This window comes from Amblyomma mixtum, chromosome 7 (genome assembly GCF_055824585.1).
Source record: "Amblyomma mixtum isolate Tamu chromosome 7, ASM5582458v1, whole genome shotgun sequence".
In the NCBI taxonomy this organism is placed as follows: Eukaryota; Metazoa; Arthropoda; class Arachnida; order Ixodida; family Ixodidae; genus Amblyomma; species Amblyomma mixtum.
The window spans coordinates 145,354,234-145,379,833 of record NC_143018.1 but is presented as its reverse complement, the minus strand read 5'-3'; the positions used below and the strand labels follow the sequence as shown (position 1 = coordinate 145,379,833).

Genomic DNA, 25,600 nt, shown 5'->3' with positions numbered 1-25,600 from the left:
TGAAAATTACCGCTCTCGCGGTCCGCATAGATGAAGCGTGTCATCAACTAACATTTCTCCTGTGGCTTTGGGAAATGTGGCCCCCTCTAGTATTGCTGTAGCTGTTGTTAATACTTCCAACACTAACTTGGGAGAAGAGAAAACCGTTGTCATGCCGTGTCCGATCGCAGTTTCCTTCAGGCCATACGGCGCCGCGAACACATACTGCAGCACAGCATTCTTCTCCCTAGGCTATTACCATCCGTCTGCTGCTTCTCTCTCACAGCGTTTTCAGGGTTTTTAGTCAATGTGCATTCGCTTCATTTCTTGGAGGGGCGTCATCGCGGCAGCGTTTCTTGCTGGCAGCCCCGCACAAGCGATGCACGGAGGATTAAAGCATGCAGAACCAGCCGCGAAGATCAATTAGAAAGTTACCTTCGGACCTGCGTGCCAGTTATGCGACAGCATTGCGATTCTATTACAATTCAGTTCCAGTGTTAAGATTCTATTCCAATTTCGTTGTACTGCTCCAATTCAACTTCAATTCTATTCTAACTCTTTTTCAATTGAATCCAAATCTTGTTGCGATTCTATTCTAATTATATTTCAATTCCATTCGAATTTGATTGGAATTCTATTCTACTTCTCTATAACTGGTGCAGTTCTATAGTCGGATACAACTTCAGTCTGCAGTGAAGCTCCGCCCACACTCAGCCTCCGCGCACAGAATTCCTCCACGACAAAAAAGTAGACCGCTGGTTAAACGTTTCTTGTTACCTAAACAAGAAGCTTGTTACAACAAAGAAAAATTATGATCGTTATAATTTTCGTACGTGGATTGTTTGATATAGTGAAATAATAAAAAGCTGATTTCGTTTACTGTTCCGATCGGCCACCGGAGTAAAACAGGATGCCGCGGACCGCGGCCCAGTGTTAGCAACTGCTGTTGTTTTAAGTTGTATCCTACTATAAGTACTTGTGCAAAATATTAGGGGTTAACATTTAGTGTCTTGCCACTTTTGAAGACATGATACTGTTTCCACCAATCGCGACTTTTATAACGGCACCACATTTTGGGCGAGGCCAACTTTTCGTGTCCATATGGCATCTACCGGTACTCACCTATGGTGCTGAAACGTGGAGGCTAACAAAGAGGGTTCAGCTTAAGTTAAGGACAACGCATCGATCTATGGAAAGAAAAATGATAGGTGTAGCGTTAAGAGATCGGAAGCGGGCGGAGTGGGTGAGAGAACAAACGCGGGTTAATGACACACTTGTGGAAATCAAAAGGAAGAAGTGGGCTTGGGCAGGGCACGTAATGCGAAGGCAAGATAAGCGCTGGTCCTTAAGGGTGACGTAGTGGATTCCAAGAGAAGGCAGGCGTAGCAGGGGGCGGCAGAAAGTTATGCGGTCGGATGAGATTAAGATATGCGGGAATACGGGTGGCTGCAACTGGCGAAGGACAGGGTTAATTGGAGAGACATGGGAGAGGCCTTTGCCCTGCAGTGGGCGTAGTCAGGCTGATGATGATGATGAAGATGACATCTAATGCTTTCGATTTCATTATCAAACAGAGAATTGTGGTGTTCCGCAACGCACTCACGTGGGCACAACCGTTTCTTTCTTGGTCGTCGCAGCGGACGACGATGTGACGGTGGGGAAGTTCTACGCGACCTTCCTGATCCAGGACTACTTCCGGAGGTTCAAGAAGCGCAAGGAGGAGCGAGCATCGCAGAAGGAGCCCAACGAAAGCACCGTCGCCCTGCAGGCAAGCGTCTCTCGATTCCGCCCACAGGGATGCAACTACGCGCATCTAAGAGCAAAAAATTGGTGTGGTTTAGCTCTGGTTAAACCTTGTTGGTTGCGAAAGCAGGCGCGGCGGCGGCTCCTCGAGGAGCAGGGGGGTCCAGAGAGCACGCGACGAGCGGTTAGACCTGGCGTAGAAACTGTTCAGAAGCAGTAGAGTAACTAGATTCAGATATAGACTCTTCGTCGGTGACTTCCATGTTGAGAGTCCTCGAGGAGCGTGGCACGACCGGCTCCTCCTGGCTGCGGTGGAGAGAGCAAGCTGACGTCACGCATCGCCATAGCAACGGAGAGGCTGACGTCACACCACCTGTTAGGTGCGGCGGCGGCTCCTCACGTATACAGGTCATTTGACGCTATTTGCTCAGGTTAACGACGTAAATTTTTGTTCCGAGGCTATGGCCCTACCCTGGCCGTTTCTGCGTTTCAGGTCAGTAAGAACTGGGCACGGCACGAATGGAATGGGCTCAGACATCGCTGACTTTAATAATTTTGAACATCTCCTAGATATGTAGTAGTTATTTGTTATGAATGACATAAAAATCAGCCCGCACAGAAAACATGGATGTCAGCTGCAGCAGCTGTTACCTACAATTATAAGGAACTTTACCGGTCACCTGTAGAAGGGACAGGGAGATGGAGGAGATAGGAAGGCGAAATCAGATGGCAGTGATGGCAAGAAAAAATAGGGGAGATATACCGGTTGGCTTAACTAAAATGTTCTGCAATTTTTGAAAATAGGTGTTGTGAGTGAGAAGAGCCCTTTCTTTTGTATAGCACTGTCACCTGTGTAGCGCATCACAATGCAGCTAAGACAAGCTAATTAGTAGGCTTGTTAACCAATCCTGAGCAGTTAACGCTTTAACTATTACTTTCATCTCGTTATTTATTGAAATGTGTGTGCCATTAGGCTCTGTGGCCCAACTAATTTTGCCTACGCCGCGCCAAAAACCACGCGTTTCGGAAAGCTATGAAGCAAATGAACATCTCCTGTGCACGGAACTCGTCGAAATGGCCAAAATTTGTTGGACGACAGCGCCGAGGGTAACTGCGGTCTAAAAACTCTAAAAATTGATATGAATAGTACCTATGGCGGTCTACACGCCTCTCAATGCATAAGGAGACTAACAGTAACAACTAAATTGTTAACAATTCATGATTAGTCCATCAGCATACTAGTTAGCACGTCTTAGCTCTATTCTAAAAATTTTATGCCAAAAAAGCGCTTTTCTAAGTCGAAAAGCCTACTTTTAAAAATTGGCGGTGAAACACGCGGTACAAACATCTGCGTACAGGACACAGTCGCACTCAGAAACTTAGTTACTGTAAAGAAAAAAGTAACACCGCTAGCGCACTCGTGCACAATCACAGTTCCGCATCGCGCGCAAGCGGTCGCTCGCATTATCGACATCTCTACCAGGCAGCTCAGTTTCAGGATCCCTTTCACCTCTTTTTTAGCGCTTCATTTTTAACGCTTCGTTTTTAACGCTTACCATAGCTCTATCTGGCCATCCGTTCTGATGCCTACGAATAACATGTCCACTCTAGAAAGAAGGAGAGCACTTGCAAGGCTCAAATGTCTGTACTCATTTTACTCTAGTCAATTTAATATTAACGCTGCTCCCTATATATCCTCCCGTTCTACACGACAGACACGCAATAGCCACAATCATAACCTTACCCCATACCTTGCACACACAAATATGTTCAAAAACTCATTTTTTCCCCGAACAATCACAACATGGAACTCACTGCCAGCAAATGGCTTTGTGGCTCATGATGCCGCGGCTTTTGAAAATAGTGTCTTACCGTATGTGTAAACTTAGCGATATCATTGCACTCTGTTTGGTTTCCTTTGTTTGTTGCCGGAACGCTGGATTTGCGTAGTGTTTGATATTATTTTTGCTTTTTGAATGTTTCCCCCCTGCTTGGTCTCCATGACTGCAGTATGTGTAAATAAATAAATACGGGGTTGCGGAGCACCTGGAAACGACACTCGTAACCACAGCGCGAAGGAGTGCGCGAGAAGTGTGCCGGCTCTTTCCTCGTTGGCGTTGCATAACCCTCCTCGCAGCGGCGTCCCTCCTCCTCCGCTCTAAAAGTGTGTTCGTCGTATTTTCCCGTTTTCGATTGTTCACTGGATGTTTCTATTGCACTGATCTGTGGACCTAGTTTGAATTATTCGTAGCGGCGACTTGGGTTTTCTCGCGTTGAAGTTATACCGATTCAATTCAATTCAAAAATTTAATTTCAACGACTCGTTGGGGGTCATGAGGCAAAAAAGCAGCCATTGGCAGCTTGAGGGTGCCTGATGCCCGTACAAGGCAGCAGCATATAGCCAGCAGAAAATTCTGAACACATGTGCAGTTACACTTTCACATAAATTGACTCATCGAAACACACTCGAAACACATCAAAACACAGCACAAGAAAGTATACAGTACGAAAAACATAAAGCCAATGAAAATACAGTGAATACCATTAGCTGCACAAAAACTGGGATGAGAAAAAAATTTCACGTGTATGTTTTCTATTACATGCGCTTAAGTCAAAATTTGCAGACAGTAATTTGTTAAGCAAGCACGGCAAGTTGTGCGTGAGCGACTGTAGCATATAATTTGCGTCTGCGTGGTATCAGCCATCTCTCAGATCCACGGGTGCGACAATCACTTTTCTGTTTCTGCAAATGCGAAAGGAATTTTATGAGGCTCTTCAACTTTTCATCGCAAAAAAGTATGAGTACAGTAGACGGAACTCGTAAATTTTTTCGACGCTTATTATGTTATATCGTGTGAACAACGGTGCAGATGAATGTAAATAGGACACATTTGCAATGCAACGAAGTGCTTTCTTTTGAAGAAGGAGCAGTGTTTGAATATTTGTTTGTGTGGTTGTGACCCAAACCAGTGTACAGTAATTTATGTGAGAGGAAAACAGTGCAGGATAAATTTAAAGTTTTGCTCTATCTGGAAGAAAATGACGGCACCGTGCTAGTGCGCCGACTGACGTAGATAGTGTCTTTGATAATGACTGAATGTGATGATTCCACGACATGTCAGCAGCAAAGGTCACGCCAAGAATTTTGTTTCTTAACAATTTCTGTGGGTGCACCTCCAAGAACCAACCTTTCTTCTATCTGTGCTTGCTTCCCTCTAGCCATGAATAATATGTCCTTAGATTTATTTCCATTTATTTTTAAACAGTTCTTACTTGACCAATCCCAAATTATTGCACGCTCTTTTTTGGCTTCTATTAATAGTTCATCTACATTTTTACCGGTGAAAAAGATGCTCGTGTCGTCTGCGTAGAGCACGTATACTGCATTTCTTTCCTTTTGCACGATATCGTTGACATAGATGTTGATAAGAAACGGAAAAGAAACGGCTGATGCCTCAAAAACGTTACCACGCTCAGGAATTGCAGGATAAGTGTTGTATTCGGCATTTGAGGGAAAAGGCAAGAAATTAATGTATGTTTTGAGCAAATGCAGCGCGAATAAAACAAACGAGATGCAGCATCAGTATTCTCTCTGTAGACTTTTTCAGAGCTGGATTTATTCCTTCTAAGACAGCGGCAAGCAGTAGGTTATATTTCAGCACGACGCTTATATTTCAGCAGTTAAAAATGCTAAAAAAATGTTTCTTGCAAAGACTTTACCCGATATATTGATAGATAATCCTAAAATGTTCTGGAAAGTTATCAATCCTACAGACCGGTCTAAAATTATTTTAACAAGCGGTAATGACGAACCTGTTCTTGACGATGAATGCTCCACTGTATTAAATGATGTCTTCTCCAGCTACTTCACGAAATCCCTGCCAAACGACTTACCTTATTGTTGCGCCCATAATTATCTGCCAATGTATCCTGTTATTGTCAACCCGGATGGAATCGCCAAAATCATTGACGGCCTGAAACCATTTTCAGCCGCCGGCATCGACTGTATTAACTCAAAATTTCTGAAAAGCACTAAGATATATTCCTCCATTATTCTTTCTAAATTATTTCAGCAGTCTCTAGAAAATAGCGCGATGCCGGCCGACTGGAAGATAGGGAAGGTGATTCCAGTACATAAATCTGGAAACAAGCACTCACCTTACAACTACCGGCCTATTTCAATCACCAGCATCCCCTGTAAGATACTAGAACACGTTCTTTTTTCACATATAGCAAATTTCTTAGAGTCAAACTCGTTTTTTCATCATGCACAACACGGTTTTCGTAAGTCATATTCATGTGAAACGCAACTTGTTCTCTTTACTCATAAATTGCATGCAATTCTTGATCATCGTTCCACTGCAGATTGCATATTTTTAGATTTCGCCAAGGCTTTTGATAAAGTTTGTCACCGGCTTTTGCTACTAAAACTGCGCATGATAGGGCTCGATACTGACGTACTAAAATGGCTAGAGTGCTTTTTAACAGACCGTCAGCAGTTTGTACCAACTAATGGAACTAACTCACATTTACACCCCGTTCTTTCTGGCGTTCCTCAAGGTACCGTGCTTGGGCCCTTACTCTTCTTAATATTCATTAATGACCTGCCTGATTCTGTTACATCATCAATTCACTTATTTGCAGATGACTGCGTTCTTTTCCGTGAAATAATAACCGACGATGACGTACGCGCAATTCAAACTGACATTAACAACATCTCCTCTTGGTGCAAAGCATGGCAAATGACGCTAAACGTTAACAAGTGCAAATTCCTGCGCGTATCAAGGTCATCTAGCAACTCACCTACGCATCACCTTAACAATGTAGCTCTCGAATCAGTAGCGTCATAAAAGTACCTTGGCATTCATATCGCTTCTAACCTTAGCTGGAACAGTCATGTCGAATTCATTGTCAACAAAGCTAACCGCATGCTAGGCTACTTGAAACGGAACTTTCGCTCGGCCCCTTCTAGTACCAAGCTTCTCTTTTACAAAACGTTAGTTCGTTCGCAGCTTGAATACGCATCTTCAGTTTGGGACCCGGGCACTACTGATCTCATTAACCAGCTAGAAATGATTCAAAATAATGCAGCTCGTTTCATCTTCTCTAATTATCACCGCACCGCTAGTGTATCCTCAATGAAATCTAATCTCAATCTGCTACCCCTCACATTTCGTCGAAAGCATGCACGGTTATGCCTCTTTCATAAGATATTTTACCATGATGACTTACACGATAAATTGCTCATTCCGCCTTCATATGTATCATCACTCATTGACCACGCTCACAAGGTTGGCATAAATTCATGCAACACTAAATGTTTCACCGATTCTTTCATACCCCGCACATCTAACGACTGGAACCGCCTTCCCTCTTCCATTGCAACAATTAAAAAAAATTTGTTAGTTCAGTCTGCCGTGCGCAATATAGACCATGCGAGTTCTTCTTAACATTGTATAAAACCTACCTCTTTCCTGTGTGTTCATATATTATTTAATTTCACCACTGTGTACACTCAAGTTTTATAACTGCCATGGAAGACACATAATACCTGAATATTCCGACCGTGCCATTAACAGTTCCTTTTTTGTTTGTTGCTTTTTGTGTGTTCTGAACTTCATTGTGCTCACTTTGTACATATTGTTGTATTTTGTTACCTTTAGTATTTTGCTTTTTGTTTTTTTTCCACTCCTGCCATAGCGCATATAATTGCGCTGCAGTATGTATAAATAAATAAATAAATAAATAAATAAATAAATAAATAAATAAATAAACGATTTTCATTGTGTTATATTAAGTGTTATGGGACTTTGTTTAGATCATTTTTAACCAAAATTAACTGTCACTTACAGTATTACTTGTATGTTTTTGTTGCTGTGCATATCTTTTGTTTGTTTATTGATTAAAACCCACTCCCCTCTGTAATGTTTATACCCTGAGGTAATAATAAATAAAATAAATAAAATAAAAAACTGCACGGAATTTTATTTTCTTCTGGTGCAAAGTAAGGAGTGCAAACATAAGAAAATCCAAGTCGCCGCTACGAATAATTCCAACAAGGTGCACAGATCAGTGCAATAGAAACATCCAGTAAACAAACGAAAAGGGGAAAATACGACGAACACACACTTAGAGCGGAGGAGGGGGGGCGGCGCTGCGAGGAGGGTTATGCAACGCCATTGAAGAAAGAGCCAGTGTGCCAGCCACCACCCCGCTAAGCCATCAATCCATTCGTCCCTTTGACAGGCGGGCCTCAGAGAGCTGCACGAGATGGGGCCCGAAATTCGGCGCGCTGTATCCGGGAACCTGGACCAGGACTTCGAAGAAGGACAGGACAACGAACCCATGCACCGAGTGAGTGCACAGCCTGGAGAGCTGCTGCTGTGGACTGCAGGGCCCTGTTCTCACTCTAGAAGTAGCGCTTCTTGCGCAGTGCTTTTATTGCGCCCCGAACCAGGGGCACGCGGGTACCTAAGGGTATAGCCCCCTGGCTTAGACAGCGTGTTTCTTTAGCTGAGGGGAATTGCTTGTTAGCGAAATCTAATTCTGTTTTGCACTTCGCCAAACTCGTTCAGAAAGCAAGCTTTCTCTTCTAGAAACGAAAGCTTTCTAATTCCGATGGCACTGAGTGTTCGATCGCAGTGGTCTGTTGCTGCGCTATAAAATGACGGGGTTCGTTCAATTTAAAGTCTCGAATTCAATAGGCCGTAAAAACGGGACAGAGACCACATGTCCTGTCGCTCTTCGCAATATACCCCAAGAGAAAAGTATACAACAGCTGTATCTTACCAGTACTCACCTATACGCCGCCGCGGTGGCTCAGCGGTTACGGTGCTCGGCTGCTGACCCGAAAGACGCGGGTTCGATCCCGGCCGCGGCGGCTAGAATTTCTTTGGAGGAGAAATTCTAGAGGCCCGTGTACTGTGCGATGTCAGTGCACGTTAAAGATCCCCAGGTGGTCGAAATTTCCGGAGCCCTTCACTACGGCGTCTCTCATAGCCTTAGTCGCTTTGGGACGTTAAACCCCATAAACCAAACCAGTACTCACCTATATGGGGCAGAAACGTGGAGGCTAAAAAAGAGGATTCAGCTTACGTTAAGGACAACGCAGTGAGCAATGGAAAGAAGAATGATAGGTGTAACGTTAAGAGATCGGAAGCAGGGGGAGTGGGTGAGAGAACAAACGGGGGTTAATGACATCATAGTCGAAATCAAGAGGAAGAAGTGGGCTTGGGCAGGGCATGTAATGCGAAGGCAAGATAACCGCTGGTCCTTAAGGGTAACGGAGTAGATTCTAGGAGAAGGCAAGCGTAGCAGGGGACGGCAGAAGGTTAGGTGGGTGGATGAGATTAGGAAATTTGCGGGAATACGGTGGCCGCAACTGGCCAAGGACAGGGTTAATTGGAGAGACATGGGAGAGGCCTTTGCCTTGCAATGGGTGTAGTCAGGCTGATGATGGTGGTGATGGTGATGATGGCACCAACTGTGTTTCAGCGCAACCACACCCTGTTCGGCAGCATGTGGTCGTCGATGCGGGCCGCGAGCCGGCCGCACGGCGGCGTCGCGGGGACGCGGGTCCCTCCGCCGCAGGGCTACCAGCACGCTAGGGTCTCGCCGACGGCCTCGCTCGACCACCGCCTGCCGCGAGCCTCCAACCACGTCCAGCTGAGGAAGCACGACGGCGTACTCCCGTCCGCCGCCACCGCCAGGGGAAGGAGCCCCTCCAGGTAGTGTGCTTGGCCGCTCGGTGTATACTCCTTTCTCTCTCTCTCTCTCTCGCTTGCGCCGGGCGCTCCGAGGCTGCCCTGCTCTGCTAGGGCCTCTCTGTGCGGCGCCCTTGGACTCCGTCCTTGTCGCTCTGTCTTTCCATCTAACTGCCTCCTCTTTTCACGGCCGTTCACCCGACTCACTGTGCCTGCCCGTCGGCATGCTTTTACTTCTTGTACGCTGAGGAGGTCTTCGGTTTTACTTGTGTTCTGGAAATGCGTGCGCCTTGAGGGGAGCATGCATTTGTAGGAGTTGAATGGTGAAGCTAAAGCCGGCGCAGGCCCCTTGCGACAAAGTGGTTGGTGGCATGCTGTTTCTCGTTTTTTCGTTCATGGCCGCTTAAACCGGCTGCTTACGCGGCCTGCCATTCTGTCGTCGTGTGATAAGCTCTGTTTGTCTCGGTGAGAGAGACTAGACAAACAAATACGAAGCAATGCGCACAAAATAGAAGTCCGCAACACCATCCCTGCGCTCTGGTGGCTGTTACTTAGGGTGATTATTCTCTTGACGTGACTACGATCAAAAGGGGACGGTGTTTCAATTTTGGGGTGCCACGATTACATTTTCAGTGCTCAAAATTAGATCAGTCGAGTAAGCACGCTACTAAAACGTCAAACCTATTGTTCGCTATCAGTTATAAGCCGTGAAAGCTGAGGCCGCACTGTTTGTCACACATTGTTTAGTCGCTCTCAGCTGACGGCACACTTTTCCAGAACGCAAACCTTCTTTGGCTGCAGGCATGCTGACCGATGTTAAAGACCACCGTGTTAGTCTTTGCTTGCTTTCTTTTTTTCTTCTTCACCGAATGAAGCACGAGCACTGGCTTGCTACAGGTGCATAAAACGAGTCTGCATGTCGTGTTGTGTGACGCATCTTGGCGGTGGTATTATACCTTTTGGGCAATGCCTGTCACCCTGCTGGGACCGCTGTTATCCTTATAGGTTGTACTGAACTATTTGTGTTGACCGGTCATATTTCGTTATGTTCCATTTCATTTCGTACTTTGGTCACGTCAGTGGTGACGAAAGCAAACGGGGGTAGGGAAGCGGACGACCAAGCAGGCCTTATAAAAATGGTCTGTAGACAGTCTATAGACTTCTTATTGACTCTATTGACTTCCTATAGGTATTGCTTTTTCTCTATTCGTAGTCTGTAGACTGTCTATAGAGAAAAGTCTACTAAAAGTGTATGGTCATAAATCTATAGATTGTCTATGACTGTCTATGGCATTTGTATTGCCTATAGACTGTTCTCTCTGATTTGTCTATCGACAGTCTATAGACTTTATAGACAGAAGTCTACAGACACTCTATAGACTGTCAAAAACCTTTATTTTTGTAAGGGCCCGGGCCACGGCCGGTCCTGTCGCGGTGCCGCAACCAGCCTCCCTGTCTAGCGCAGTCGCATTCGGTCCGGCCGAGTGGCGGGGGCCACGGTCGCAGTTTCTTTACCGAGTCGAGATCGGCGGCGATAAAGTGCCGAACGCGCCGTACTCTGACATTCATCGGCATCGCCACTCGTCCGTCAAAGTGGCGTGGGAATGGGTCCTTCGAGGTGGGGCCCCGGAGGATCCATGAAACTGTCCCAGACCGAGCACGTCAAAAGGGAGAACAAAAATAGTTTTACTTAAAAGCAAGCAGTCAGTGATGGGTGGGAACTGTGCGGCCGAGGGTCGAGGAGTGGTTCCGGCTTGTGAATCCGCTGCCCGTCGCCAGAAAGGCGCGGGGCCATGCACCACCGCAGGCGTGTTCTCCCAGCGGCCGGAAGTCGGGCGCGAAGCACTAGCAGCAGTGGCCTTGACGACGCACTAGAGGGAGGAGGCGTCCGCCCAGGTCTGGACACCCGGGCGCAGCCAGGGAGGCACCTTTTCACAGCAGGAGGTCCCAGCCACGGGACGGCAGGAACGAACCGACAGCAAGGCCGGCAGGCTCTCCGGGCGGGCAGCACCTGCCTGTGCTCGGCACGGCGCCCGCTCTCCGAGGCAGCGAGAGGCAGGCGGGAGACAGGAGACAGCAGGCTCCTGGTGGCGCTGAATTGGGCGAGGATAGCTTCCACAGGCCTGGTCACCCGGGTTCAAGAAGCCGTTCAGCCGTGACCTCGCCTGCTCCGTTGCCCAAGCTCGTCCCCTCGCGCCGCTTGCGCCACGCCCGGCGTCTCTCTTCTTTTTCTTCTCCTTCCTTCTCTCGCCTGAGCGAGCGTCAGGCCGCCGCTAGAGCTGAAGGGCGCTGGTGGCGCATCACAGACTCATAATCACACAACGTCGGGTTCAGCTATGAATACCGGAGATCTTACACTCCGGTGTTAGCAAAACCACCATCATAGTCGATAACCATGCCTTTCAAAACGCCTTTTGAGCTATTTTACGCTGCCCTCGTAATATGGATGAGCAAAGAATGCTTCGAACGAGTGCGATTCGTTTCATCGGATTTCTGCGCCTCGGACATCCCGTGGTTTAATCTCTATCCAAACTCCTCACGTCAGTTGTCCTTGCTCTCGTAATACCTGCTCCGGCCGCACCACAGCGCCCCCGGGTGCTTCAGACCTGCAGCGGATCCTGAAGCGACGGCACGCAAGGCTGGCTGGTTCAATTTCATCGCGTGGCTGCGTACAAGTGGGAGGAAGAGATGAAGCGCCAATGCACATTCTTTGCGTTAGGCTTACCGCAGAGACTGTGGTACGAGGACCACGATCGAGGATTGTCTGACTACTTGGGAAACACTGAAGAGGCAACTAGCCGCCGCGGTGGCTCAGCGGTTAAGGTACTCGGCTGCTGACCCAAAAGACGCGGGTTCGATCCCGGCCGCGGCGGCTAGAATTTCTTTGGAGGAGAAATTCTAGAGGCCCGTGTACTGTGCGATGTCAGTGCACGTTAAAGAACCCCAGGTGGTCGAAATTTCCGGAGCCCTCCACTACGGCGTCTCTCATAGCCTTAGTCGCTTTGGGACGTTAAACCCCATAAACCAAACATAAACCAAACCAAGAGGCAACTTCTGGGTACGTTAACGGGCGTCGTGCGGAACGAAATAGCAGAGCTGGCTTTACAGTCACGCGTCCAGCGTTGCGGAACGCTTCACGTGCCTCCAAGAGAGAGCTTCTTCTCTTGCGCTCTAGTTCGTTGTGTTTCAGTTAGCTGTGCATTGATCGTGCAACTGTTGAGCACGGAAGAATTTCCTGTAAGTTTTAATGGGTACATTCGCATATATGCGCCCTGAAAAACGAGGGAACTGAACGCCTCGCTCATGAACTGCAGTATGCCGATTCATCAAGAAAAGGGAGTGAAGATACCAAGCTATTCTTCAAAATGGCAATAAGCCATTTCAGGTCCCTGTGGGGTCCGTCCAACCGGCTCTGGGTGACCAGGGGGTTAAAATGGCTGAGTCACTTTACTACACCGCATTCGCAAGGTTCCTGCCACTGATCTCAACTAGTTGGCTGGATGACGCATTCCTTCTTTCCGAGACGAGCGCGAGTGAAGCCACCCGAAGTTGGACGGCTTGTAGCATAAGTCGGGTGTCTGCTTTGTATTTCAATGCAAAGAGGTCTCGTCTTTCACGCTTTAAGTCTCAGTTTTTTGCGTTGTTCTCGCGTGATATCTGCTCTTATATCAAATAAATAAGCAAGCTGAACGCATGAAATGTGAGCATTGTGTGAAGATCCCTGTAATTTCAGAGAAACTGAAGTAAGCAGGCATTGAGGTCTCACGCTGCCGCGGCGAAGGGGTACGTGTATTAAACACTGTAAAGGAGCACTAGTAGAATGACAATGAGGCTACGTCCTCTTAAAACAGAATTATCGTGTAGCAGAAACGTCATCTTAAACCAGAGTTATCGTGTAGCAGAAAAAAGGCGCACGATGGTGCGGAAATCCTTACACCCGAAGAGCCACTCGTTATACAGCTGCTGCAGTTTCAGCTTCCAGTTGGTAGCGGACGATGACTGTTCTAATCGATGGTAGGTGACGTTTTTCGCTTTAGGTTGTCATTTAGCTTGCAGACATGCTGTTAGCCTAACTCCAAAGCACAGCAACGTTTCAGGTGCACAGCGCGAGAGAAACGACTGACGAGAAAGACGAATGCTGCAGCGCGCGTGAGGAGTGCTGTTAGAAGTTAACTGCACCAAGCACCACGAATAAAAGCCCATTCAGGCATAAGTTGCTGAGTTCGAAACAGTACATGACACACTCCGTCGGAAAATTAGTACCATACCATACTCTTTCTTAAATTTATCCCCCATTGATAGCATAACTTGGGCTTGAGCGCGGGAACGTGCATCACTGTAAAGAGCAGAGTTAGGGACCTAGCGCAACGGAACGACACTGAGCTGATGTCACCACTTAGCGCACCACTTAGACACCCTTAGAGCGTATGGGGGTAGTGGTCTCGGACACAAAGGAGGTGCCCTCGACTCACCGCGGCAAGCTCAGCAGAGACCAGCTACCAAGTGACGAGGGGGTTGGCCGTTTGGTGCCCAGCTTTCGCTGGCCGCAAGCCAGAGAATGGGTCGGAGACAAAGGTTCACAAACAAAGCAAAGTTTATACAGCAAAGGGACGATATAGAGGATTGCAAAATCACTCGTACGAGCAGATAGGAAGTAATTAATAAAAGAATGCAATTCGTTCAAAGTTACACTCGAGAGACATTACAATGAAAAAGAAATATTGCACCAGATTGCACTAACACAAGAGAGAGGCAAACAAACGACACACAATTTGTTCACCGGGCACTGCGACAGTCCGACAACCAGAGATTCACACGGTGCCGTCCCACAGACTGGCGCGCGCTGCCTCGTTGGACCGTGGCTGGGCGAGTGGTGTTGTCCCGGGATTCGAACGGGCGCGCTTCTCTGAAGCTTAAACGGCGGCTCGGGCTGACCGACAGCGGTCAACGCCCTTCTTATATAGGCGTGCTTCACGTCTGTCGGTTCTTTGCGCCAAGGCAGACGCGCACATACACACAGTATCGGCTGTGCAGTCTCCTTCTCCTTCTCGCGCCGGACTCGCGTCCCCATTGGTCAGGCTCTGAGACTGGCTTCGAGTTGCTTCGAGATCTTTCTGATCTGAGAGGGCATCACTTAGCACACTCAAGGCTACGCCCTCTCCGTCAGCACCGAGTAGAACGACTCCGACATTCCAGAAAAATCGACGACATGCGCTGACACAATCCCCTGGCGTCGCACCGGCGAGCGGTGGTGGATAGGGCCGCAACACACACTAGGCTAGGAGCTTTCCAGGGTTTCCTCCTGGCATGCTGGCGAGGTCGCGTCCGCGCGACGCTGTTTTTTATTCTGTGTTTCAAAAATGCGCCAAATTTTGTGAGAGCTGAGCACACGAGGCTCCATACTTGCTGTGTGTAACGACGTCTTGTCGTCTGCTAGTGTCATCCCATTGCGATGCAATAGACCCTTCTTTTTGAAACGTCTTTCCCGAAGACTGTGGTGTTCTCCTCGCTCAGTTGACGGCGCAACAGGTAGCCAGTGTCGTGGAAAAAGACGAGGACAGCAAAAACACGAAATGCTAAGTGGAAAACCAAAACTGGAACTTAAAAACCGTACGGAGGTACGGTGCTGGGGTACCTCGTGCACTGCCGAAGGATGACTTCAGGGATGAGGCCGCTTACTTCCGGGACGAGGCCGCTTACTTTCGATGGCTTCACTTCCGGGTGCCCGATGCCCCATTCAGTCCCCTGGTGGAGGTCAGTGGGTTCTGGTCGTCGGCTGCACACCCTCGGCTGCAGACCGAGGGTGCTGGGGCGCGCACCTTCTGTTGGAAATTAAATGCTTGTTCTCTCTCTCTGTCACCGTTGTCAGCGCTAACGCGTGCACTCCACATCTGTCTCTCTTATCACCCCACGTACCTATAAGCGCGATTCAGGCGTGCACTGACCCAGGGAGCCAGTTATGCGCCCTTCTTTTGCTTAAAGTGATCGGAGTGTAAAACGTTGCTAACGCCAATGAATGACGACGGCCTACGGCAACAGCGCTGCGTTTCTGTCACAACGTTGTCAATGCCTGCAGCCCACATCTCTCTCTCTCATCACCACACGTACTTAGAAGTGCGATTAAGCGTCCACTGACCCAGGGAGCCAGTTCTGCGCAGTTCTTTTCCTTAAAATGATCGGAGTTTAAAACATCAACATCAATGAACTCCGACGGCCTACAGCTTCAGCACCGCGTTTCTAGCACAACGTCCAACGCATGCAGCGGACATCTGTCACTACCGCCACGTAGCTTAAAGCACGATTGAGGTGTCCACTGTTCCAAGAGGGCAGTTATGCGTCTTTCCTCTTTTCGAAGCTGCCGCTCACTCTTCGTCGGTTTCGCAGTTTATAGCGCGACTAAGGTGTCCACTGCTGGTTACAACGGACTACGGCGACGGCAACAGCGGGGGTGGTGGTGGTGAAAACATTTATTAAGAATGAACAGGAGGTATGTTTGGATCAGCCCGTAAGGGACCGATCCTAACAAACACTAGGTGGAGGTCCCAAGTACGGATCCCAGTGGCGGTGGCCGCCGCCCGGGCGCGCCCGACTAAGGCTTGTTGCGCCTGTAAGTCCTGGCAGCCGAGCAGGGTCGCCTCCCAGTCCTCCCGGGTTGGGTTGGGGATAGGGGGAATAGCGGGGTTGGAGGGGCAGGCCCACACCATTTGTCCGAAGACACCTCAACGGCGACGGCGACGCCTCGAAACGCAGAAACGAATGCCAAAAAGCTGAGCTCGAAACATCACTACAAATCATTGAACGCGAACTAAAATAAGCATCAGTGACCGGTTGAGGAGGCTAGGTGTAACCATCGAAAAAGGATAATTCATTTTTAGAGAAGTGAATAGCCTCGGTCTTGTCCTGAGCTTTAGCTAGAAACTTAGCTTCATGAAACTTCGGGTGGCAGTTTTGGCAAGTGCAGCACTGTATCGGAAGGCTCCCTCCCGAACTGCTCTTTAGTGTCACGTTGTGCTTACGGGGCGCTCATCGAAACATTCAAACACAATTTCAAGAAGAAGTCGCTAGACACGGGGTTCAGCCCCGTGTCTACTTCCCTCGATGAAAGCAGCAAAACTTAGAATGTTTTACAACCTTGCTTTGACAGGTTGTCTTCTGTGGGGCGTTACTGAAATTATATTCATCTCATTTAGCGCAAAACACACACAGACAAAAGAGGGGAACCGCCCCGCCGCGGTGGCTCAGTGGTTACGACGCTCGGCTGCTGACCCGAAAGACGCGGGTTCGATCCCGGCCGCGGCGGCCGAAGTTCGATGAAGGCGAAATTTTAGAGGCCCGTGCGTTGTGCGATGTCACTGCACGTTAAAGAACCCCAGGTTCGAAATTTCCGGAGCCCTTCACTACGGCGTCAATCATAACCTGAGTTGCTTCGGGACGTTAAACCCACATAAATCAAACTAAACCAAAAGAGGGGAACACATAGGACGATACAAGGGGGCTCCTTTCTTTCATCTGTGGGTGTTTTGCGCAAAATGAGACGAATATAATGGCTGAAACCCAACTAGCCCATCAGTTATATCTCCTTACTGAAACGTTCCATATGGCCAGGCCAAGTGCATTAACGGGAACAGAGGGTCGATAAACTATGGAAAGTTATAGAAAATCCATATGCTTTGCTTGCATGTGCTGTTATCTTTATATAAATATTCCTTATGGTTTCTACATCCATTTAGTATAGCCTTCACATAATGATGCGCTGCTCGTATGGAGTCCATGTTCTTATGGTTTTCATATGAGCCTCACGGAATACGCATGGAATTGTGATAATCGCCGCGTGGAGCATTTCGCGGTTCGGGGTGCTATCCAACTTTTCTTTGTGGCGGCTGTGGCGGCGCAGCAGCTCGTCGAACGAGGACCCTGACCAGTGCGGCGCCCCGTCGTCCTCGCCGTCGGCCACGACGCGCCAGGCGCCTTCGGCGTCGCCCAGCAGCTCGCCGCTGCACGTGGCCCCCTCGTCGGCCGCGTGCAGCTCCTGCGCCGGCAGCAGCTCCCTCTACGAGGAGGACGATGAAGAGCGACGCGGGGAGACCATCCCGCTGCGCGCGCTGCGCCGCTCGCGCTCGGCACGCCAGCCGTCGACCACCACGAGCAGCGGGTCGCCGGCGTTCGCCGCCAGGGGAGCCACCTTCCATCCCGACTTCTACTTCTGCCAGCCCCAGTACGTGGCCGCCACAGCGCGTTGCGCGCACGCGCCGTTCAGAGGGGAGAGAAAAATCTGGCAGGAAGCGTTACGTGATAGCCTCTAAGTCGAGTACAACTTTAGTCTTCAGTGAAGCTCCGCCCACATTCATGAAAGCCGCACCTATCGGCGGCAAGAAAATAGTTCGACATTATAACTTTTTTAAAAGCGTCGCTTTTTGGGCTTGTTGGTGCATCTTTATAGCGAGAGAATATAGCACAGAGTAGGACAGGACACAAGAAGACACAAACAACACAAGCGGTAACTCCCAACAAATTGTATTTCACACATGCAACGTATTTATACACCAAAAACACGTCATCACGTGTGCTAACAGTAACATTGCCTGAAAAACGAGAGTTCTTTATCACATAAAAAGATAAAGGGAGAGACGTCTTTATATGTGATAAAGATGTCTCGTTTCTGAGGCAACGTTACTGTTAGTACAAGTGATGACGTGTTTTTGATGTATAAATATGTTGCATGTGGGAAATTAGATTTGTTGGAAGTTGACGCTCGTTTCGTTCGTGTCTTCTTGTGTCCTGTCCTACTCTGCGCTATATTCTCTCGCTACGATAACTGTTTTAGTTGCACAAACAAAACAGCGATCGCAAGGGGAAGCTTTGAGCGCGAATGTTTATGTCGCTCAGTTTCTTGTTAGGGAGAAACAGTACGTTAGTTAGCGGAGCAATACAGGCCCCACCGGATATGGAATGTTGCTACCAACTGCCTCTTTCCCAACTAAATTGTATCTTATTGCAGTAGCATGGAACTTGCAATAACAGCCTATGGCTCGCGCAGCGGTGTTCTGCTCCGCCAGCCAATCACAGCAGGCCTTTTAATGCTTGATTCTGTTAAGACAGAAGTTTCAAGGTGTTGGGCTTATAATTTCGTTTTGTAATTTGTAATTTTTTTTTGCACTTCATTTAGAATAATTTTGCCCGCAGAAGCGTTGAATGCTTTTACGCGGGTCACAACAATGCCGCGAGTGAGTGGTATGAAAATGCGTTCACAAACTTCAAACACAGACTTACAATTGTTGAACTTTTTCACATTCTATATAATACATATAGTTAACGCCAGATATTTTCTTACGACGGAGGAACTCAATGTGCTGCCAAGAATGTCGGAGCTACACTCGAGACTGTTGTCATCACCCATAGAAGCTGTTTGGGAGGACGCCCAATTTGTGCGCGTCTGCAAAAGTGCGATGAAAATCCATGCAGAGAACTTCGTCATACTACCAAGGCATGGATCCAACAGTCAGTCAAGGCCTGACGTCACGCTTCTTCCTAGTTTGGCCCTCTTTTTGTTGTTACCTCCGTCGACGGTGGTGTATAAGCGAGGAAGTGTAGACAGGCTCACAACCATGTTGCCGCCCCCCCCCCCCCCCCTCCCTCCGCCTCATGATGGGCCGCTGCAAAGCGAGACAGCTGGCCCTTTGATCTGAATCGCAAGCCACTCGCGCGAGCCGCCAGCTTTCAGACCAGCCAGGTTGGTGAAGGACACATCTGAGAATGGCTCGCCTCGCTCACCATTTTAGCTTGCACATCAGAGCAGCAAAAAAGAAAATAAAAACTATTAGCTTTGAGGGGCTTATATTTAAAAACGACGTTGCAATATCTTTATAAAACAGACCCCAACACTTGCTCTATTACACGAGCTGGAGATGGTCGTAGCATTAGGACTGTGCAAGTTGTTTATTTGTAAACTGACATAGCTTCACCTGCGAAAGTACGAGACACCAAAAAAAAAAAAGAACAACACAGGACAACGCTGAACTAACAACACTGGACTAACGCTGGACTGCGTTCTTCTTTCCCTGGTGTCTCGTACTTTCGCTGGTGAAGCTAAGTCTGATGCACACCAACTAGCCCACATGGGTACCTTGTTATTGGTAAACTGCCTGGCTAAATAAGTGTATTGCCATTTTTGCTGTGTTTCCTGAATCAGGCAACGAAATGTGCGTTTGGTTGTGTTCACGCGGCCACTGGAGTGTTTCTCTTTCGGTCCCGGTGGAGATGGGCGCGGCGTACTTGATAGCTTCCTTCGGGATTTTTCGGTAGGGGTGCAGGCGGGGTGGTGGGGGGGGGGGTTGGGGGGGGGGGGGGGGCCTAGGGATGTCTCTAGTCACGCCCAAAGGGACACCGCCAGGTCACTGACGTCGCCTTGTCCTAACATCTAACAAATTACAACCAGTTACGTCCGTATTTCGAATGGAATTAGCATGAGTGCCCTACGGTGAAAACTAACTGCGAGCTTCGCAGCATGTAATATGACTAATATGCAGACGCTGTGTGTGTGTTTGCAAAGCTCTGATTCGATGAAAAAGCAACTCAACCGAATTGAAGGTATATTGTCATGTGGTAGAGGCTCATTTGACCATATTCCGCGGTCTGAGAAGTCGTCCGGAGTGCTTTCCATAATGAAAGGAAAAATTAACTTTGCTTCAATGTTTCCAAAAAAACAAAACAAAACTAGATCGTTTCGCTAAATTAAACACCACTCCCGGATCGATTTACAACTATGTGTCACCCTCTGAGAAATCCGGCCTGTTTAGAAAAAGGCAATGCTACGAAGGGCTTGAAAAATTTGCCACATAACTTCTAACTGCCCCTAACTCTTCGTTTGCTTGGAGCGCGGTTTGGCGAAGTTGAAATGGACTGCGTGATAATCAGCGTTCATCCAGTGTTTGAACTTACATTGTGTGACTTCAGTGTGCCTCGCATCGTGGTTTTGAACCCCATTCTAATATTTACCTTGCCTCTTCTAACCTCTCCTCCTGATCCCTCCGTCTCCCCTCCCTGCCATCAAACCACCTGCGCGAAATTAAAAACACGCGCTGAAAACCCCTCGCCTCCCGATTTATTTCGCGGACACTGTTGCTACCCTACTCTAACACTCCCAAAAACGGGCGCTTGCTGATTTTGCTCTGCGGCGACGGTTTCGCCTTTCACTTCCAATTCTCCTCTCCCGCCCACTCTTTTAACTCCGTATTTAATGTGGCCATTAATATCATGAAATCAACACAATACTCACTTGCCGTGAATTCATCCTAATTTTTCCGACGTTCGTTTCCGGGCAACCCTTCGCTTTCCATACCTCTCCGACTCATAACCCCGCGCCATCATGCAACAACTCGCTGGGCACCGCTGCCTCTACCTCAATTCCTTTAATTTATTCGTTTGCCGCAATGCGAATAACGAAAAAAAAATTACTGTGCATGATGTCCTAACTATGGGAAATCACACGAATACTTATTAATGATAACGCACGCCGTAAACGCGACCATCTGTTAACACTTCCTTTTTGGATGCGGCTCGTTGGGATTTGTCATATCCTGCGACCCGATGCGACCCTTCACTTTTCCCGAATCAATAACGGACGTTAAAAACGCTCAATATCTGTTAACACTTCCTTTTTCGGATCCCCTTGATCGCATTATGCAAACGGTGCTACAAAATGCGACCCCCCGGCTAACCCCTCGCGAACCCCGCGATTTCCCCTCCTCCCCACCTGCTATAACACCTCCTCCCCGGAAAGAAGCACGAGCGGCGAGGACGACGAGGGCCGCGCCCCCAGCCCGCCTCCGCGGCGGGGCCTGGTGGGCGCTGTTCGCGCGGGCAGCTTCCGCCTGCCGTGCCTCAGCAAGCAGGACAGCCACGAGCGACCCATCCTGAGCTGCAGCTCGAGCTCGCACGACACACCGCCCCCGAGGGCGCTGTTGCGCGCGGGCACCGAGCCGTCCTCCTCACAGTCCCCCATGCACAGGATCGCCGCCTCGCTGCGCCAGGCGCCGCTGCCGGCCATGGCCGTGGCCGGCCTGGCGCCGGCGAGCCCGCCACCCGGACGCTTCCTGCACCGCGCCTCCTACCACGGTGAGGAAACAACGGACTGAACTGTGACGAGAGTGTATTGCAATTTATTTGTCCTTATTAAATAAATAAATTAATTAGTTAATAAATACTCAACAATTAAAATAATAAATTATAAGTAATATTGAAAATGTTAATAAAATCTATTACATTCATTCCTTCTCTCGCAAATGTAATTTTTTTCTGGTTTTCTGCAGTGTCTTCCTCCTATGTCTTTTTGAGGCGAAAGCCTTTAATGCCTCATACTGTCGTGACCAAGACGTGACAGCAAATGTGTCCGCGTTTCGGATGCATGCCTTATATGGGCATATGGCAATCAATAGCCGATCGATACTTAATCGGGTGCAATCGAAAGACATCGGAACATGATATAAAGGGATTTCATGATATATCATTGTACTTAATGACTAAATGACTAATTGGTAATTAGTAGTAGTTAAGAAGTGGCACATGGGACTGTGTAATGCGCCTGTTCATTAACTAATACTAATTCATCAGTGTACTAGTTAAGGTCACGTTAACTATCACTAACCATACATTAACTAGTATCACGTAATGTGCAAGTCATGCTTAACTGATTAAACGTAATTAACGCTTAAAATCCCCGAAGGATGTATAATTTGGGTTTCGATATAGCCACAGGAACGGTGTGACGTCACATCCACCCGAAGTCATCACGGCATAGTGTCCTCGGCTTTCGCCTATCAACACTTAAGTTGCCAAAGTGTCCTCGCAATTTTTGTATTTTTGTGGGTTTGTTGCTATGCATAATTGCTGTCATTCGTTCATCATGTTTATCATTCACATTGTGCCTTTACCCTTAACACACATGCAAAAAAAACTGACCTATGTGTACTAAGAGCTACAACGTCTGGTAAATGTACTGGTATAACTGTTATTACCGACGCCTCGCTGTTTTTCCATGTAATGGGGCCCGAGCGCCGTCAAGTGAATTAACATTCAATTTTTGTGTCGGGTCCCTCATTTCTTGCTGAAATGGAAATAAATTTCAATTACTTCAACTTCAACTTTTTATTTCTTACTCATGTGAGCCTTACTCTGTGCCATCGATTTTCATAGTATACGCTTGAATCAGCAATGCCTAAAGCGGAATGTATATTACAGAACTGTAAATATGGGATCATAAGTCCACAAGCGAAATTATATTCTGTGAGAGTTTTTTTTCCGTGTTAACTTAGTCAAAAACACTTTCTTCCCCAAACGGCAGTACAGAAAGTGGACTCAACAGAGCCTGAAAGGCGACACAAAACTTCAAATAGGCTGTATTGTGCAAACTAGTATTTTCGCTTGGGCTAGTTGGTTCATTCTTCAAAGTAAGCACTTGTGCGAGGCCGCGGAAGAGCGAGGAACATACATGTGCTCTTTACATGCCAAGGGGTCCTTCCGTGTCTTCGAGCAAGTGGGCTTTTGTGTATTGTGACCTCTTTGCGGCATCATGCTGGATGTGAGGGTGAGGGTGCAAGGCAAGGTGAGATGTAGCAACCATATGATGGCGGGGCGTACAATCAGTATGGATTCGAATAGAGAACTGAGGAAGCGAGTAAGGAAGTAGCCCCTGAGGGATTTAGCGGTAAGAAGGATTGTAGAAGAATCCAGTACCTTGCTCGGGAATAGATGATGATGATGATGATGCTCCGCTTTAACTGAGGACAGCGGCCTTTTTGTCGTCAACTGCAGCGATGAGCAATAATCTTTCAAATATAATTACGGAGTGCGCACTACAAATAAGAGGGAGGCAGGTTAAAGAAAGCTACTAGCAAGCTTGCTGAGCAGAAGATCTGATTAAGAAACGCCGAAGCAAGAAATCCTGTAATCCTGTACAGCCGGCCAAATCTTTAGCTGGCGTGCATTACGGCCGCTTTTTTTGCGCTCCTGCTCTTTACGACGAAGCAAACTTTATGAAAGCTCCTTATTAAGCACGGGCTTAGTGAGCCTGTGCTTAGAGTTGATATTTTCGCAAGTTTGCTCCGTCACAAAGGGCAGGAGCACGGAAAACGCGGCCATCGCGCACGCCAGCTAAAGATTTGGGCGGCTGTACATCGAATACAACTGCCAGACCTAGCTACCGAAGCCAAAAAGTAGGCGTAAAGTAAAGGATACGCCGAAGTATGATACGGACAGGATCGAGTGTAGATAGTAGCCTAAACGCGTGGCGGAAAGAACGCTAAAGCGATGGAGACAACCACGTCAAAGACAGGACGTGCGCAGTCCTGCAGAACAAATTTAACATGGCCAAAATCAGTGTATACACTGAGTGACATGGAGGAGAATGTCCTTACCAGTAGGGATAAGGTAGTTTCGGTGTATCGGTGGCAGAGGAAATCTAGACAGATGTTTCCATTAGCCAAAATAATAAAGACGGTAATTACGGAGGTAGTAGTGTGGAGGAAATAAACATCCTACTTTTAACGAAAGAAAAAAGTTTGGTTTATTGGGGTTTAGCGTCCCAAAGCGACTCAGGCTATGAGGAACGCCGTAGTGGAGGGCTCCGGAAAGTTCGTCCACCTGGGGCTCTTTAACGAGCACTGACATCGCACAGTACACGGGCCTCTAGAATTTCGCCTCCACCGAAATTCGACCGCGCGCGGCCAGGATCGAACCAGCGTCTTCCGGGTCAATCGCCGAGCGCCATAACCACTAAGCCACTGCGGTGGCTGTGAAGAAAAAGTAAGACAAGCGTTGCAAACAATGCAAACAGGAAAAGCGACTGGTTAGGATTAGGTAACAGGAGATCTGTTCAAAGACAGCGGGGAGATTGTGTATGGAAGACTTGACGCCCTTTATAATCGTTAAACAGCAACTATAGTTCTCAAAGAGAAAAGTGATGCAATCCCAAACAAGAAGGATGTAAGGCATGGAGACACGATCTCGCCACACCTATTCACTACGTGTTTGCAGTGATGTGTTCAGAGAACCTAACTGGGCAGCTCTGGAGAGAAAAACTAATGAAGAATACCTTAGTAATCTGCGATTTGATGATATTGCCTTGCTAAGGAACTAAAGGGATGAACTACAGAGTATGTATGAGGACCATGGCAGGCAAATCAGAACAGTGGGTTGAAGAACTGATATTAGGAAAAATAATGTTATGTTAGATAGTCCCGCAATTGAAGAGCAAATTGCAGTAGGTAGCGAAACTTTGAATTTATAGCGGAGTACTCCCAATTAAAGTAAGAAGTAACCACAGATGCGGACTACAGGAGCATAATAATGAAGCCGAGGACACTCCAGCGAGCTACGGAGAGGAATATGATACATGTGACAATAGGTGAACTTAGGAGAGTGGGTAAGGGAACAAACGCCAATTAATGATATTCTAGTTGAAATCAAGACGGAGAAGTGGGCACGGGCTGGTCGTGCTTTCCAAGGGCAAGATAACCGGTGTTGTCCCAAGGTAACGCAGTGGATGGATTCCAAGAGAAGGCAATAGTTGCACTGAGCGCCAGGAAGTCTTGTGTGCTGACTAGGTCAGGAGGCAGTGCTTAAGGTTAGCTCGAGGATTATGAGAGAGGCCTTTGCCCTTTCCTGCACTGGGCGTAGTTAGACCGACGATGATCATAATTGTGAAGATAACTTCCAAAAAGTAATGCAACTTTTATAATTTTTATTTAACGCATGCAAATACACAACAGCGGGGACAGCCACCACGCGAACTTCATGGTTCTTCGTTAGTAATAGCACACGTGGACCTGAGCCGAAAATAAGTGTAGAAAACTGCGCCGTGCGTCGCCGGCACATCGAAGCTTTCGCTAGAGAAATCACAGTGATCGGTTTTTAATAAATGTAGTTGTGGCAATAATTGTTGCTTATGTTATGCAAAGTAATTCATTCCTTCATTAAATTACTCGGCCGGAGAAGCAATTTAGTACCTTAAAGGTATTGGGAAAAGTGATTAAAATGTTATAATTTTTTCGTACATGGCTGACAGCTTTTGTAAATAATTGCGCTAAATTACTAACTGCTGTGCTAGAAATTGCGCGGATGTAATTATGTTTCTTGACCTATTACTGGTGACGAAAGGTAGTAACACTGCATTACCACTG

At 47.7% G+C, this 25,600-nt stretch overlaps 1 protein-coding gene across 10 annotated transcripts in view; it reads left to right on the top strand.

Moving 5' to 3' along the window:
- Positions 1 to 25,600, top strand: part of LOC149337784 (muscle calcium channel subunit alpha-1-like) — a 615,266-nt gene that overhangs the window by 564,671 nt on the left and 24,995 nt on the right. For 4 of the 10 annotated variants that reach the window (XM_089553522.1, XM_089553520.1, XM_089553517.1 and 1 more), the window contains exons 41-45: positions 1,617 to 1,747; positions 7,969 to 8,076; positions 9,217 to 9,449; positions 17,320 to 17,640; positions 21,205 to 21,539. In XM_089553522.1, coding sequence (XP_089409648.1) covers positions 1,617 to 1,747; positions 7,969 to 8,076; positions 9,217 to 9,449; positions 17,320 to 17,640; positions 21,205 to 21,539 — 1,128 coding nt within the window. The remainder of the gene's footprint in view (positions 1 to 1,616; positions 1,748 to 7,968; positions 8,077 to 9,216; positions 9,450 to 17,319; positions 17,641 to 21,204; positions 21,540 to 25,600) is intronic. The other 6 variants (XM_089553521.1, XM_089553519.1, XM_089553518.1 and 3 more) reach the window with 6 other exon arrangements.